Here is a 13,001-nt window from a genome sequence, read left to right as displayed (position 1 = left end):
ACACATACTACATCACAAACTAACACATACTACATCACAAACTAACACAGACTACATCACAAACTAACACATACTACATCACAAACAAACAAGAAAAAAGACGTGAATATATAGAACAAATTAGTTTAATCATTCATCAGTTTCCTTTCTCTAACAGAACAGAGCTTATTCGTGCACACATTAGTTGAGATCCTCTTTTCTGGAATATTCAATTGTAGTATCAGTATTATTCGTATGCTTCTAGTATGATAAATAAATCAACAAGTCTATAGCTTTACTTTTATTTCCAAGATTTTACAAAGTCATTGTCAAGATACTCATAGCTAATGCCTTCCCAGGATTAAAAAGAAAAAGAAAAATACTTAACAAAATAAAATTGACAATGGAAATGGGGAACGTTTCAAAGAGACAACAACCCGACCATAGAACAGACAACAACAGACAGAAGGTCTGCATCTGTAATTTAATGTGATTATTATTATTAAAATTGTATTTCCATGTTTGAAATGCAAGAGAAATGTTTTTCTTTTATTATTCATTGTATTATTTTAGGTGTCGAAATTTATTTGCCATACAACAGAACCTGACCAACATAACAATGGCTAGAGAAACAGACCTAGATCATGCCAGGCAGTATTACGAGCTTCTTTATATGAACCCTGATGTAAGTGCTTTTTATACTGCTTAAAAAACTTCAGAGATATATACTGGAAGTAATTGAATTGGTCTTTCCTTCTATCTTTCTGTCAAGATGGTACCTCGAGTATCCTTTGTATGATTTGATTAAAAATAACAGTTTGTAGATGATAGAACAGGACAGAAGCCTGCATAGGCGGGTCCAGGGGTGGAGCCTTGGGGAAAAGTTGGTTGATTATTTAGGTAATTACTGGAGCATGACTGGAGTCAACCACCCCCTTAGGTCCATATTGAGTCCATAAAATCTTTAATCTTGAATCTTTTACAATTTACTTATCAACATTTTTGCATGGCCCTCTGTGATGGCTATCATGGCTCCCTTGTTGTTATCTAATTTCATAATTCTCTAAATTCAGAAATTATTGCAATGTTTTTATTACTGTGCTAAATGCCACAGGGATAATTATAATTGCAATAATTTAACTTGATTTTGAGATTTTTTATAAGAATTGAACAGGATTTTTCTCAATACTGCATAAAATTTCCTAAGTATCTAAGTACTTTGAAATAAAATAAATTGACATAATTTTGACAGAAACTATTTGTACGGTTGACAAAAAAAATTACCAAATTAGTTAGGATATTTGGAATTTTAATGATAGTCTTTTATATTTATCTTTTTATAGGATGTGCTGTCATTGATTGTTGAAAAAGGACCAGATTATTCCTATACAGAATACGTCTCGCTGTTCCAGTTATACCAAAAAAGCCATCCACATATTAAACCAGCTAATCTAGACACATTGTTACATAAACTTGAGGAAGTCATGAACAAAACACAAAATGGTTCATCTGCATAATAATTATACCTTTTTAGAATTGGATAACTACGAGCATGTATTGTTTTTTTATGATATCAAAGTCATCATGGAGTTATGATCCATGCTTATGTTTGTATTATTTACAATGTTGCATATTACTGTAACTATTCCATGTTTCCAAAAAATGTTAACTTATAGACTAAATCAGTCTACAGGAGTCCATTTCACAAAAAAACTTACGACTAAGATTAATCTTAAGTATACTGAATTGTTCATTACTTACGACCAATCTTAGTCCTAAGTTTCTTTGTGAAATCGATTCGAGAATTGGCAAGCATTTTAAGTACATTCTTTTTGAACATTGATCATGTTCAACTACAAAAATAAAGAACGACAAAATACCACTTTGCAGTTGCAGTATTTATACAGCAGACATATATAATCATGATTACTATCTATGAATGGAATTGATGAATAAGATTTTCATCGTTTTTAAAAAAGTGCAATATTATTTTGTTTAATTTGTGATATATTAATGTTGATCGTATGTTTATATATATATGTATATAAAATTGAGATGAACAACAATGTTCTTTTTCCTATGATAGTTACTATTTTTTTAGCTACATGTACCTAACAGAGCAAAACTAGAAATTTACTATTCATGGTTACTCAAACTATTTATCCTAAACGAGTGAATGTGTTTTTTTTACATTTTTCATGCTATCTAACCTGAATTGTCACTGCCTTGATAGTTAAATGTCCAGGCCTTATCTCTACCTTTGAGAGCATAAACAACATAGTGCATTATTATGTTAACATTGATTAGATCATACCCAGGCGCATGTCATGTATCTTATTCATAATTTTAGTGAGATAATTTAAATTACAAATTGTTTTCTATGTATTTAACAATAGGTGTGAAGAAAACTTTTATAAAACCAGGTTCAATCCATCATTTTCTACATTTGAAAATGCCTTTACCAAGTCAGGAATATGACAGTTGTCCATTCCTTTGATGAGGAATATGACAGTTGTTGTCCATTCGTTTGATGTGTTTTGTCAATTGATTAGGGACTTTATGATTGATTTTTATGCACTTTCTACAATAGTAGAGGGGCATTATGTTTTCTGGTCTGTTCGTCTGTCTGTTTGTTTGTTTGTTCGTCCGTCTGTCCCGCTCAAGGTTAAAGTTTTTGGTCAATGTTGTTTTTGAAGAAGCTGAAGTCCAATCAACTTGAAACTGAGTACACTTGTTGCTTATGATATGATCTTTCTAATTTTAAGACCAAATTAGACTTTTGACCCCAATTTCAAGGTCAACTAAACATAGAAAATGAAAGTGCAATTTTCAGGTTAAAGTTTTTGGTCAAGGTAGTTTTTGATGAAGCTGAAGTCCAATCAAAATTGAAACTTAGTACATATGTTGCTTATGACATGATCTTTCTAATTTTAATGCCAAATTAGAATATTTACCCAATTTCACGGTCCATTGAACATGGAAAATGATATTGCGGTTGGGGCATCTTTGTACTTTGGACACATTTTTGTTTCTTCAAGTTCAGTATTTTTGTGATTTTACTTTTTAATATGATAAATTTCACAATTGGGACATGATGTATGAATTTATATGTTCAACTACAATTATGAAATCATGGATAAAAGAAGATTACTCAGATTACTCTAATTCAAAATATTCTATTACAACTAATCATTTGTTCTTATTGCAAAATGAAAGCAATCTTTACACTTCAGTATTCAATTACACCGCAATTGTTGGGTTTCATGTGCCTCAACCCTCTAGTATTATGTGTAATAATCTAGGGACTGACTTGTAATTTGTCTTGTCATAGTTTTGATTTTGACGATTTTTATTAGCCCATGTACCCCGTGCAAATGTTTTTTTTTAAATTCTATCCATACTATCTTGATTGAAAAAAAAAAACCAGTTAGTAGTAACCTTGCCTTTTAATTTATTCAAATGTTATAAATTTTCTGGAGATCTCCTACTTTGTGTTGAAGGCTGAGTCTTATTAAACAGAAAATTAATGTTTTTCTGGCAGAAATCTTAATTGTTTATCATAGATATAGGAAGATGTGGTGTGAGTGCCAATGAGACAACTCTCCATCCAAATAACAATTTAAAAAGTAAACCATTATAGGTTAAAGTATGGCCTTCAACACGGAGCCTTGGCTCACACCGATCAACAAGCTATAAAGGGCCCCAAAATTACTAGTGTAAAACCATTCAAACGGGAAAACCAACGGTCTAATCTATATAAATCATATATATATCATAATTTACTTTGTCAACAAATTGGTTCAATAATTGCATTGTTTACATAGAATATATTATGCTGGTTCTGTGGCGTTCTAAGCTAGATTTTATTTTTGTTATTTTTATGCCCCACCTACAATAGTAGAGGGGCATTATGTTTTCAGGTCTGTGGCTCCGTTTGTCTGTCTGTGCGTCCGTTCTGGTTAAAGTTTTTGGTCAAGGTAGTTTTTGAAGAAGTTGAAGTCCAATCAACTTGAAACTTAGTACACATGTTCCCAATGATATGATCTTTCTAATTTTAATGCAAAATTATAGTTTTGACCCCAATTTCATGGTCCATTGAACAAAGAAAATGATAGTGCGAAGTTCAGGTTAAAGTTTTTGGTCAAGGTAGTTTTTGATGAAGTTAAAGTTACATCAACTTGAAACTTTGTACACATGATCGATTTTTAAGTCTTGCATATAAAAGATGTTTAAACTGGAACGTAGTAGTTACGAATATGGACGTGGTGTTAGTGTTAGATCACCCTGATGGCCAGAGGTTGTAGATAGATATAAAAAATTACACTTTATAAATTCTAGCTTAGAACGCCACACAACCATTATAATATACTCTATATAATAGTATATACCCTTTATGAGCCCTAGACACAGTGATTAAATATGCAGCAAATGTTTGTATCCAGGAATATGATTCCTAGGTCTAAATGCTAAAGTTCATGTGTTCGAATTCCAGCATAGACATTGGATTTTGTCAAAATAAATTTTGATATTTAGTCTTTTCCCTGAATTGTGAATTTACTTTTTTCGTGATTACTACTGTTTTTAATAATACCATTAAACTGTTCTGGCAAACGTCATAATTTTTTGGACTACTGTAATGCATACTACTACTAATTGGAAGTAGGTCCCTGAGGATAGTAGCAGTATTTGAATAAATAATAAGTATATATTACTCCTGGTTGACTCTTTGAGAGCAGTGTCAACATGTTAATATACTTCTGGTGGTAGACTGTCTTTTTTCGGGGCAATGACATTTGTTTTATAGTATAAAAAAAAGAAGATGTGGCATGATTGCCAATGAGACAACTATCCACAAAACACCAAAATGAAACAAACACTAACAACTATAGGTCACCGATGAAATGAAAGATAGATGATTTGGTCATTGACTGGGTAATGAGAAAAAAACATCAGAAGATACTCCAATAGGATTAAGATGGAACATTTCATCAACATTAGATCTTGATTTTGCTGATCATAAAGCTCTTTTATCCCATTTTCACCACCATTTACAAGTGAAGACGAATATTTTTATGCCAGTCAAGTTGGAATCAGCCAAACGAAAAAAAAATAACCTAACTTCTATCCTGGTAGATGGAAAAGATCTTTCCGTCACAGAAACATTTACATACCTAGGAAGGTATCAGGTCCGTTCGCGCCCAATATACTTTCGCACCCTACACGTTCGCACCTCGCACGTTCGCACCCAAGGTCCGTTCGCACTCTACACGTTCGCGCCCAATTTTAATTCAAATTCCAGTTGAATAATTGAAAAATCATGATTTTTGTTTTAATTGCTTTGATGTAAATACTGAATGTATTTATAGCTTGGTATGAGAAAATATTAAATATTTTAAATGAAAAACACAAAAGATAATTGTTTTTAACAGCTTGGTCCCTTTGATCTGAAACAATTAAATAATAAAATATAGCAATACCAGAGACATATATACACATATATGTCTCTGGCAATACACTATAATATAAACCAAAACATGATAAAATTCATTCAACGCACAAAAAAAAACGTAGTCAGAATCTTACTCCATTTTGAAAGTTATAGGTAATACACTAAACAAAACATGATTAAGTGTTATTCAACACAAAATAAAACGTTGACAGAATCCCACTTTAATTAGAAAGGAGTAATTTATTTTCTTTAACAATACACTCTCAAAAACATGATTAAGATTTATTCAACACATAAAAAATGCTGTCTCGATTTGTTTTGAGACAATGAAATCAATTATACTTTTAAGAATACTACTTGCCAAAACTTGATTACAAAGTTATTAAACACAAAACCAGTTTTTCAAACCAAATTTAAGAAGAATCCTACGCTAGAACGGCATTGAAGTATATTGGATTCCAGAAGGAAGGCACAAGCGAGGAAGACCAAACCACATGGTGACGCTATGTAGAAGGAGAACTGAAAACAACGAATAACACATGGGGAACAGTAGAAAAAATGGCCAAAGACTGACAGAAATGGAGAACCTTTGTTGCTGCCCTACATGCCAATGGCATACCGGACAGTTAGTAAGTAAGATAGTAAGATAGATAACAAGTAATGGAATACAGTTTCATTGAGACTTTTCAAAACACACATTTTGTACTATCCATGATAATCAGTATTGTGTGGATTGTTTTTCTTTGAATGTTCTGCGAATGGAAACAGTCAAAATTACGCAAAAAGAAAGCAGATAATTGTGTCTAATCGACACTTATCGTCACGGCTAGAGTATATATGCTTTATATTTTATTGTCAAATCTTGGATTCGTGAAAGTTAAACTATCACACAACGTCACGGTACCCAAATTACACCTATTCAACATAAACAGCTGAGAAATTCTTAAAAGTTTTCTTGAGACTAAACAATTTGTATTTTAATTATTTTACATTATACACGTCTCACAACATAGGTGAATATATATTCAAATATACACTAAACGTTCACAGGTCAGCATATATCAACAGATGGAGCTTTCACTGGAAAAGAAAAATGTACGAAAACGCCGCCATGCAACGATCACAAAATGTCATCTTTTAAAAATGAAAAAAAAAGTTATAAGCATTCATTTAAAAAAAAATAATAGTGAGCATGTACTAATTTTAAATTGTTTTAAATATTTGAAAAATAAAACAAAATTATTTGACTTTTTAATGATGTGAATCTAAGACTTAGTTTGGATGCAATTTGGATACTCCTCATTACGGAATCATGGATAGTTTGAAGGTCGAATTAGAGCCATTTTTCTATGAATTCATACGGATTAAAATCAAAGTTGTGTACCTATATAAGAAAAAGGATACGCCTACAAAATAAACACAAAACGGATTTTTTTGTCCTTATCATAAAAAAAATGGAGTTGAAAAAAACTGTCAAAATAGGTGCAATTTGGATACCGTCACGTTACGTTACGCGATAAAACACTATTTAGATTAAAAGTTTATTTTGTTACTTTATAGTTTTGTAAATATTTTCATTTATTCCATGCAAATGATGTGATATTGAAAAAAAATATAAGACTATGGCAGAGGTTCATGTACTAGTAATAAAATTAACGGTTCCAAATTTCTTGCACTAGATGCGCAATACATGTCTCTTCAGTGATGCTCGTGACCAAAATATTTGAAATCCAAAGCTTATATAAAAGATGAAGAGCTATAATCCAAAAGGTCCAATAGTATAGCCAAATCCGTGAAAGGAACCAGAGCTTTGCATGAGGGAGATACATTCCTTAATTTATAATAATGTCTAATATTTTGTAACAAAATCCGTATTTTCATGCCAGTACCGAAGTACTGGCTATTGGGCTGGTGATACCCTAGGGGACTGTACATATCTTTAGGGGCCAGCTGAAGGACACCTACGGATGCGGTAATTCTCGCTACGTATACATTGAAGACCCATTGGTGGCATTCGGCTTTTGTCTGCTCTATGGTTGGGTTGTTGTCGCTTTGGCACATTCCCCATTTCCTTTCTCAATTTTATTTGTCTATATGCCTATTTTGTGCTTCTTTGTTCCATATTATTTTCTTTTTATAGTGATTAAGACAATTATACAATGTTGACTGCTGTACCCATATTTTTGACATCTTTACCCGTTGTGTCTGTTTGTTTTGTTCACACATCGTTGTCAGTGTAATTGAATTTGTTACAACTGCCATACAAGTGAGAAGTGAAGCTATCTATAAAACCAGGTTTAATCCACCATTTTCTTTATGAGAAAATGCCTGCAACAAGTCAGGAATATGATAGTTGTTATTGCCATTGGACTTTCCTTTTTGAATTTTCCTTTGAGTTCATTTTTTTGTGTTTTTTTATTTTTTATTAACGTTTTAGATAGATAACAAATAATTAATTTCAGTTTCATTAAGACTTAACAATGAGTAATGATATTTTACCACATAATTGTTTAAGGTAGATTTCTTAATTATCTCACTTGAAAAAAAATATGTTTGACAAAAAAAGATCATATGATATACACAAGGAAATTTTTTACGGGAAAGTACAGACGTTTTTGTTTCCTGATGAAGTGCAGTCAAGTATGCACTTCCACGTATAAAAGCCGGTTTCTATATTTTATAAGTAGTTTGATTTGATAATTTTTGTTTGGCTACCAATTATTGCAAATTTCCAGATTCAGAGAATGTTTAAATGCAGCGCTAAGGTGGTTTTTCGTAATTTAAAATTTGTCAATAAATGATCATGATAAACAAGTGAAGTTGGCAACAACTTAACAATGAAATCTTTTCTCATTTGATATAAGAAATAAGGAAATACTTCTGATCCCATGAAAACTATGCATATATCTTTTTACAGAATTATCAATCATGTAGGAATCTGATGTCTAGTTGTTGTCGTCTTTTTATATGTAGTTTATTAGTGTTTCTTCTTTTTCGATTTTGTATTAAGATTAGGCCGTCGCTTTTCTTGTTTTTTATTTTGAATAAAATGAACATTCTGTAATATATGACTGCTTAGTCGGAAATACATAATTCAAAAGTTGCCGTTTGTAGATGAATCTCATAATTGTTTTTCGTTTACTGTTTACTACATGAATCAGGCCAATAGTATACTCGTTTGAATCAATTTACGTTTGTCACGGCTCCTATATAGAACTATGCGATATGAGTTTTGCTCATTTTGAACTTTGTTGTTTCATGAACAAATAGTTATCAAAGGTACAAGGATTATAATTTAGTACGCCAGACACGCGTTCCACATTTCCCTTCTTTATCATCTACGAATTGTTCCTCCAAATCTATTTGCGTTTGAAGTACTAAGAAGGCTACTAGCAATAGTATTTAGTTTGACGTCTCATGCTTATTTACTCAATACTCGAGTCAAAGTAAAACAAAAAACATGCATGACGGGGAAAGTCGATCCACAATTTCTTGTTTTAACAGCAATGGCAATAAAGTATAAGATAAAAATATGAAAATTTAATAAAGTGTAAGACGCTAAGTTTGGTTTGACCTTCTCAAAAAAATATCACATGTTGAAATACTCCTTTAGAAATGGTTCATCGTTTCTCCATCTAACTTTTGAAGATGTTTTATGAGAAAAGTAAAGGGGAAGATAAAAGTAGGATGAGGAAATTTTAACAAGTGTTCAACCGCATATGACCTTGAATTGATAGGTTATTGCTGTAAATTAACGGTCAAGGTTATGTATTATACTAGCTAATGGTGCTATATTTTCATTATTGGCCAACACATCTTCCAGAAATGTTTTATACTCGTCTGATTTTTTCATCATTTGTAAGACTCGTTTGCAAGTCAACTGAAATCCTGCTAAATCATTAGAGAAAGATAATGCTCTCATAAGATAAGTGTTAGCATTTACAGATAAATGCGGGTTCCCATACTCAGTGTTCTGAACCGTACTTTGAAGCATCCGCATATGACGATCCGCTTGATGATTATTTCCCAGTTCGTAATGAGATAAAAACGAAAAATAATGTAAAATAACCGATGGGTAGCACGAAAGAAATTCATTAACTTCACTAACTCCTAAATTTTCATGAGCCAGAAATGAGTTTGTTGTATCTATATTGTATGGAACATCCTTCATTACTTCCTGCCGTAATCGTTTAAGGAACGAACATTTCGCGGACAGACGTTTCCTGCTAAGTGTGTGTATAAAATTAGTTTTCAAATACAGGGATAAATAAAGTCTGTCAACGGATAATTGAGCCGTCACAAGGTCTAACAGTGGAAACATTTTGAAGTGTTCTCGATGGTTATAGAAAAATGCTGCAAGCAATAACCATCCCGATACAGCGTCACTATACGTATTTATAATCAATTTTGCCAGTATTAGTCTATATGTTATATACGTACACTTATTATGACCATGTTTAGATCGTCGACATTTAAGATCACCATTACAGAACTTAATATTAGACAACGAAAAGTAATTAAAGCACAAAAATTGCAACGCGCATATATTTTTCACAGTTTTTGGAAGATTGGATACTATTCTGTGAATAACATGCTTATACTTATGTTCAAAGTCAAAATATTTCATTTCTAAAGTCATATAAAGAGGAAATATGGCTTTATCAAAAGAATTATAGCGGTTAACTTGATTAAATGATAATCTAGCGCGAAATCCGTCCAAAGAATTTGCATAGAAGATATTTTCCCATCCATTGTCAGACAGCACTCCGTTTAGCATGCGAATCATCTCGTTGAGTTCTTCGTTTGACAGTTTACCGTCAATCATATTGTGTGAAGGTATGAAATAGTTTGGTATATAGTTAATTGTTATCCAGTAACATAAACGTTTAACACAAGCCAGAAAGCAATGAATTAAATTTTCTGGTGTCCATTTAGATCCTTCTGTTTCCTCCAGTATCCAGAATAGTAAAGTTTTCATATAGTATGAACACAAAAGTTTAGACAAAGTCTTTTTATTATTGATGATTTCTTTTAGATAAATCTTCAATAAGGCATAACAAATCAGCTGCACGTAATTGAAAGAATGAATAAGTACCTTTTCTGACAGAGAAAATGACATTCTCCATTCCAAATCGTTCACTTCATCTGAGGAACTTTTGCTACCAACTGGAACTAATAACACACCTTGTTCGGTAATGCTGTCCATTACTTTTTGAGGAGGCCATTCAGTTGATTTGTTTCTAAGCAGCCAATCTTTGGCTACAAACGGCCATGCGTTGCACTGTAAACAGTAAACCCTATCCAAATCTACTTCATTATGACAAACACTTGGACCGTGAATACTGAAAGCCCCATTATATAAACGGGGTTTGACCATGAGTAAATCTCTCATTTTTCTACTTGATAGTAGGTACCCATTGTCGGTCTTAGGAAACAGATCTGGGCAACATTTGCTTATGTTTTCCGGAACTTTTAATAGAGCAAATCCTGGTTGAGCATTGTTTGTATCAATGTTTATAACAAAACAACCTGAACTGTCTATATTCTCATAGACCTTGAATAACTTGTGTAAAGTCATCAAGTCAAAATCACTATCACGAAGGTCTAAACCTTCCGATTTACTTCCACTACTGATTAATTCAAAGCCATCTTGTGTATTCCATGTTTCGTCAAATAATTTAAAAAACAATCGTCTATATCTTACTATTTTCTCCGATCCGACCAGTGCATTACACATATATTGGTATAATTCTAAAGAAGCAGTTTCTAATTCTTCATTTCTAGTTTCCATAGTAGTAAAGTATAACTATGTTTCAAAAATACACCAAGACGCTGTTGGTTACATCCAAATCGTTTAGGTGATAAAAGAGTCCAACTTTTCAGTAGTTAGGTTGATAATTCAACCATAAGGACTTTGTAAATTCATACACCAATCAGAATAAATGTTGATATAGAAGTGTATACATGAACTTCGATCACTACTTAACTGAGTTCAGAGAATGAGACAGTGAATACAAATAGATGACAACTCCTCAGAAAAGGGAGTACTTATAATCTTCTTCGAAAAATAACTCCTTATGACTCAGATCCGATTAGAAAAATTTCCTTGTTTCAGTATTGCCCACAGCTATTTTTTTGTAATCATTTATTGACTATTTTTGAAATATGACAATCACTTTAGCACTTGTTTGTCCTGAATGTCAATTTCTAGATTTAGTCAAGATATCAGATAGACTTAATTATCAAAACTACCAGGATTATAATTTCATACGCCAGTCGCACGTTTCGTCTACATAAGACTCATCAGTGACGCTCAAATCAAAAATGTTATTAAGCCAAACCAGAACAAAGTACAAGTACAGAAGAGCCTGAGGACCTAAAATTTCAGATAAGTTGTGCCAAATACGGCTAAGGTAATCTATGTCTCTGTTGTATCCTTTATGTAAGGTATAATGGGAAAGATGCGTTCAACATAGTCACCGAATTATAAAGCATCATACACATAGCAGAAAGTTAAGTTATAGGACTTTTAACTTTTTTCCCTTTTTTTAGAAGGTTCTGTTTCAAGTTTACCTCATGTGAAAAAGAAATTTTGCCGACAAAAAGAGGAGCACAGTTGGTTCCAATTAGAAAATCGATTAGTTGTTGAAAAACACGTCCTCCTAACGTACCAAATATGTTGTCAATTAAGACATCAATCATCTTAAAATTGTTAGTTTAAAAAAAATTCATTTGAATCAGATTTTTACAAAATACGAACAATCCCTTCTAAGATGATCCTCGTATTTAATAATGCAACATTAGTATACCGCTGTTCGAACCTCACAAATTGACTTAGAAAAAACAAACAAATCCGGGTTATAAACCAAAACTGACGGAAACACATCAAATAAAAGAGAAGAACAACGACACAACAGGAGCACAAAACTAAAATGCAACACTCACAACACTTTAAATATATTATTATAAACAAATACTTGTAGGCAATTGCTAATACAAGGAAATGAACTTTTATAAAATGCAGGCGTTCGATGCGGTCTGTTGTGACACATACACCTTCATCATGAATGCTCAAAACCGAATTTGGAAAGCCATGATGTAAAAAAACCCGAAACATTTGGAGAGCAATGTGAACGAACAGGGTAAAACAAAAATGTCCAAAATCCATCGCTGCTCATACGAGCGCACACACATGAATTGCAGTGAAGTTTCGAGAAATTTTGACTGCATTCCTAAGCATCTTTTTATTGTTTTTAGGGGGGGCCTTTACACTAAAATTTGTCATTTGTGAATGTTTTTTTAACATTATTTACAGACTCAAAATATATAATCGATAAAAATATATTCAACTCAGTGATTTTTAATAGAAATCGTTAACTAATAATCAATATTTTGTGTTTAATGCCGAAGTATACTTGCCTTGACTGTGATAACAATAAACATAAAGTGATGGAGCACATGAAAAATTAAATGAGCGACGATTTCAATAATTCTAGATTTTTAATTATAAGAATTAAATCTACCTCTTCGGATCTAGTTTTGTGACGCCATGACACCCAAATCTATGGCCTTT

At 32.2% G+C, this 13,001-nt stretch overlaps 2 protein-coding genes across 8 annotated transcripts in view; one reads left to right on the top strand and one right to left on the bottom strand.

The window, feature by feature from the left end:
• Positions 1 to 2,009, top strand: part of LOC134715947 (exocyst complex component 4-like) — a 45,757-nt gene extending 43,748 nt beyond the window's left edge. For 2 of the 7 annotated variants that reach the window (XM_063578518.1, XM_063578519.1), the window contains exons 31-32: positions 553 to 664; positions 1,323 to 2,009. In XM_063578518.1, coding sequence (XP_063434588.1) covers positions 553 to 664; positions 1,323 to 1,496 — 286 coding nt within the window. In that variant the 3' untranslated portion in view covers positions 1,497 to 2,009. The remainder of the gene's footprint in view (positions 1 to 552; positions 665 to 1,322) is intronic. The other 5 variants (XM_063578524.1, XM_063578522.1, XM_063578523.1 and 2 more) reach the window with 3 other exon arrangements.
• Positions 2,010 to 9,179: 7,170 nt separating this feature from the next.
• On the bottom strand, positions 9,180 to 11,219 carry LOC134716806 (uncharacterized). The gene has a single exon (XM_063579814.1). The coding sequence runs from the start codon at positions 11,217 to 11,219 to the stop codon at positions 9,180 to 9,182; it is 2,040 nt and encodes a 679-aa protein (XP_063435884.1).
• Positions 11,220 to 13,001: the final 1,782 nt, after the last annotated feature.

The sequence above is a fragment of the Mytilus trossulus genome, chromosome 4, assembly GCF_036588685.1.
Source record: "Mytilus trossulus isolate FHL-02 chromosome 4, PNRI_Mtr1.1.1.hap1, whole genome shotgun sequence".
In the NCBI taxonomy this organism is placed as follows: Eukaryota; Metazoa; Mollusca; class Bivalvia; order Mytilida; family Mytilidae; genus Mytilus; species Mytilus trossulus.
The sequence above is the reverse complement of the archived record's forward strand: the minus strand, read 5'-3'. Positions and strand labels throughout refer to the sequence as shown.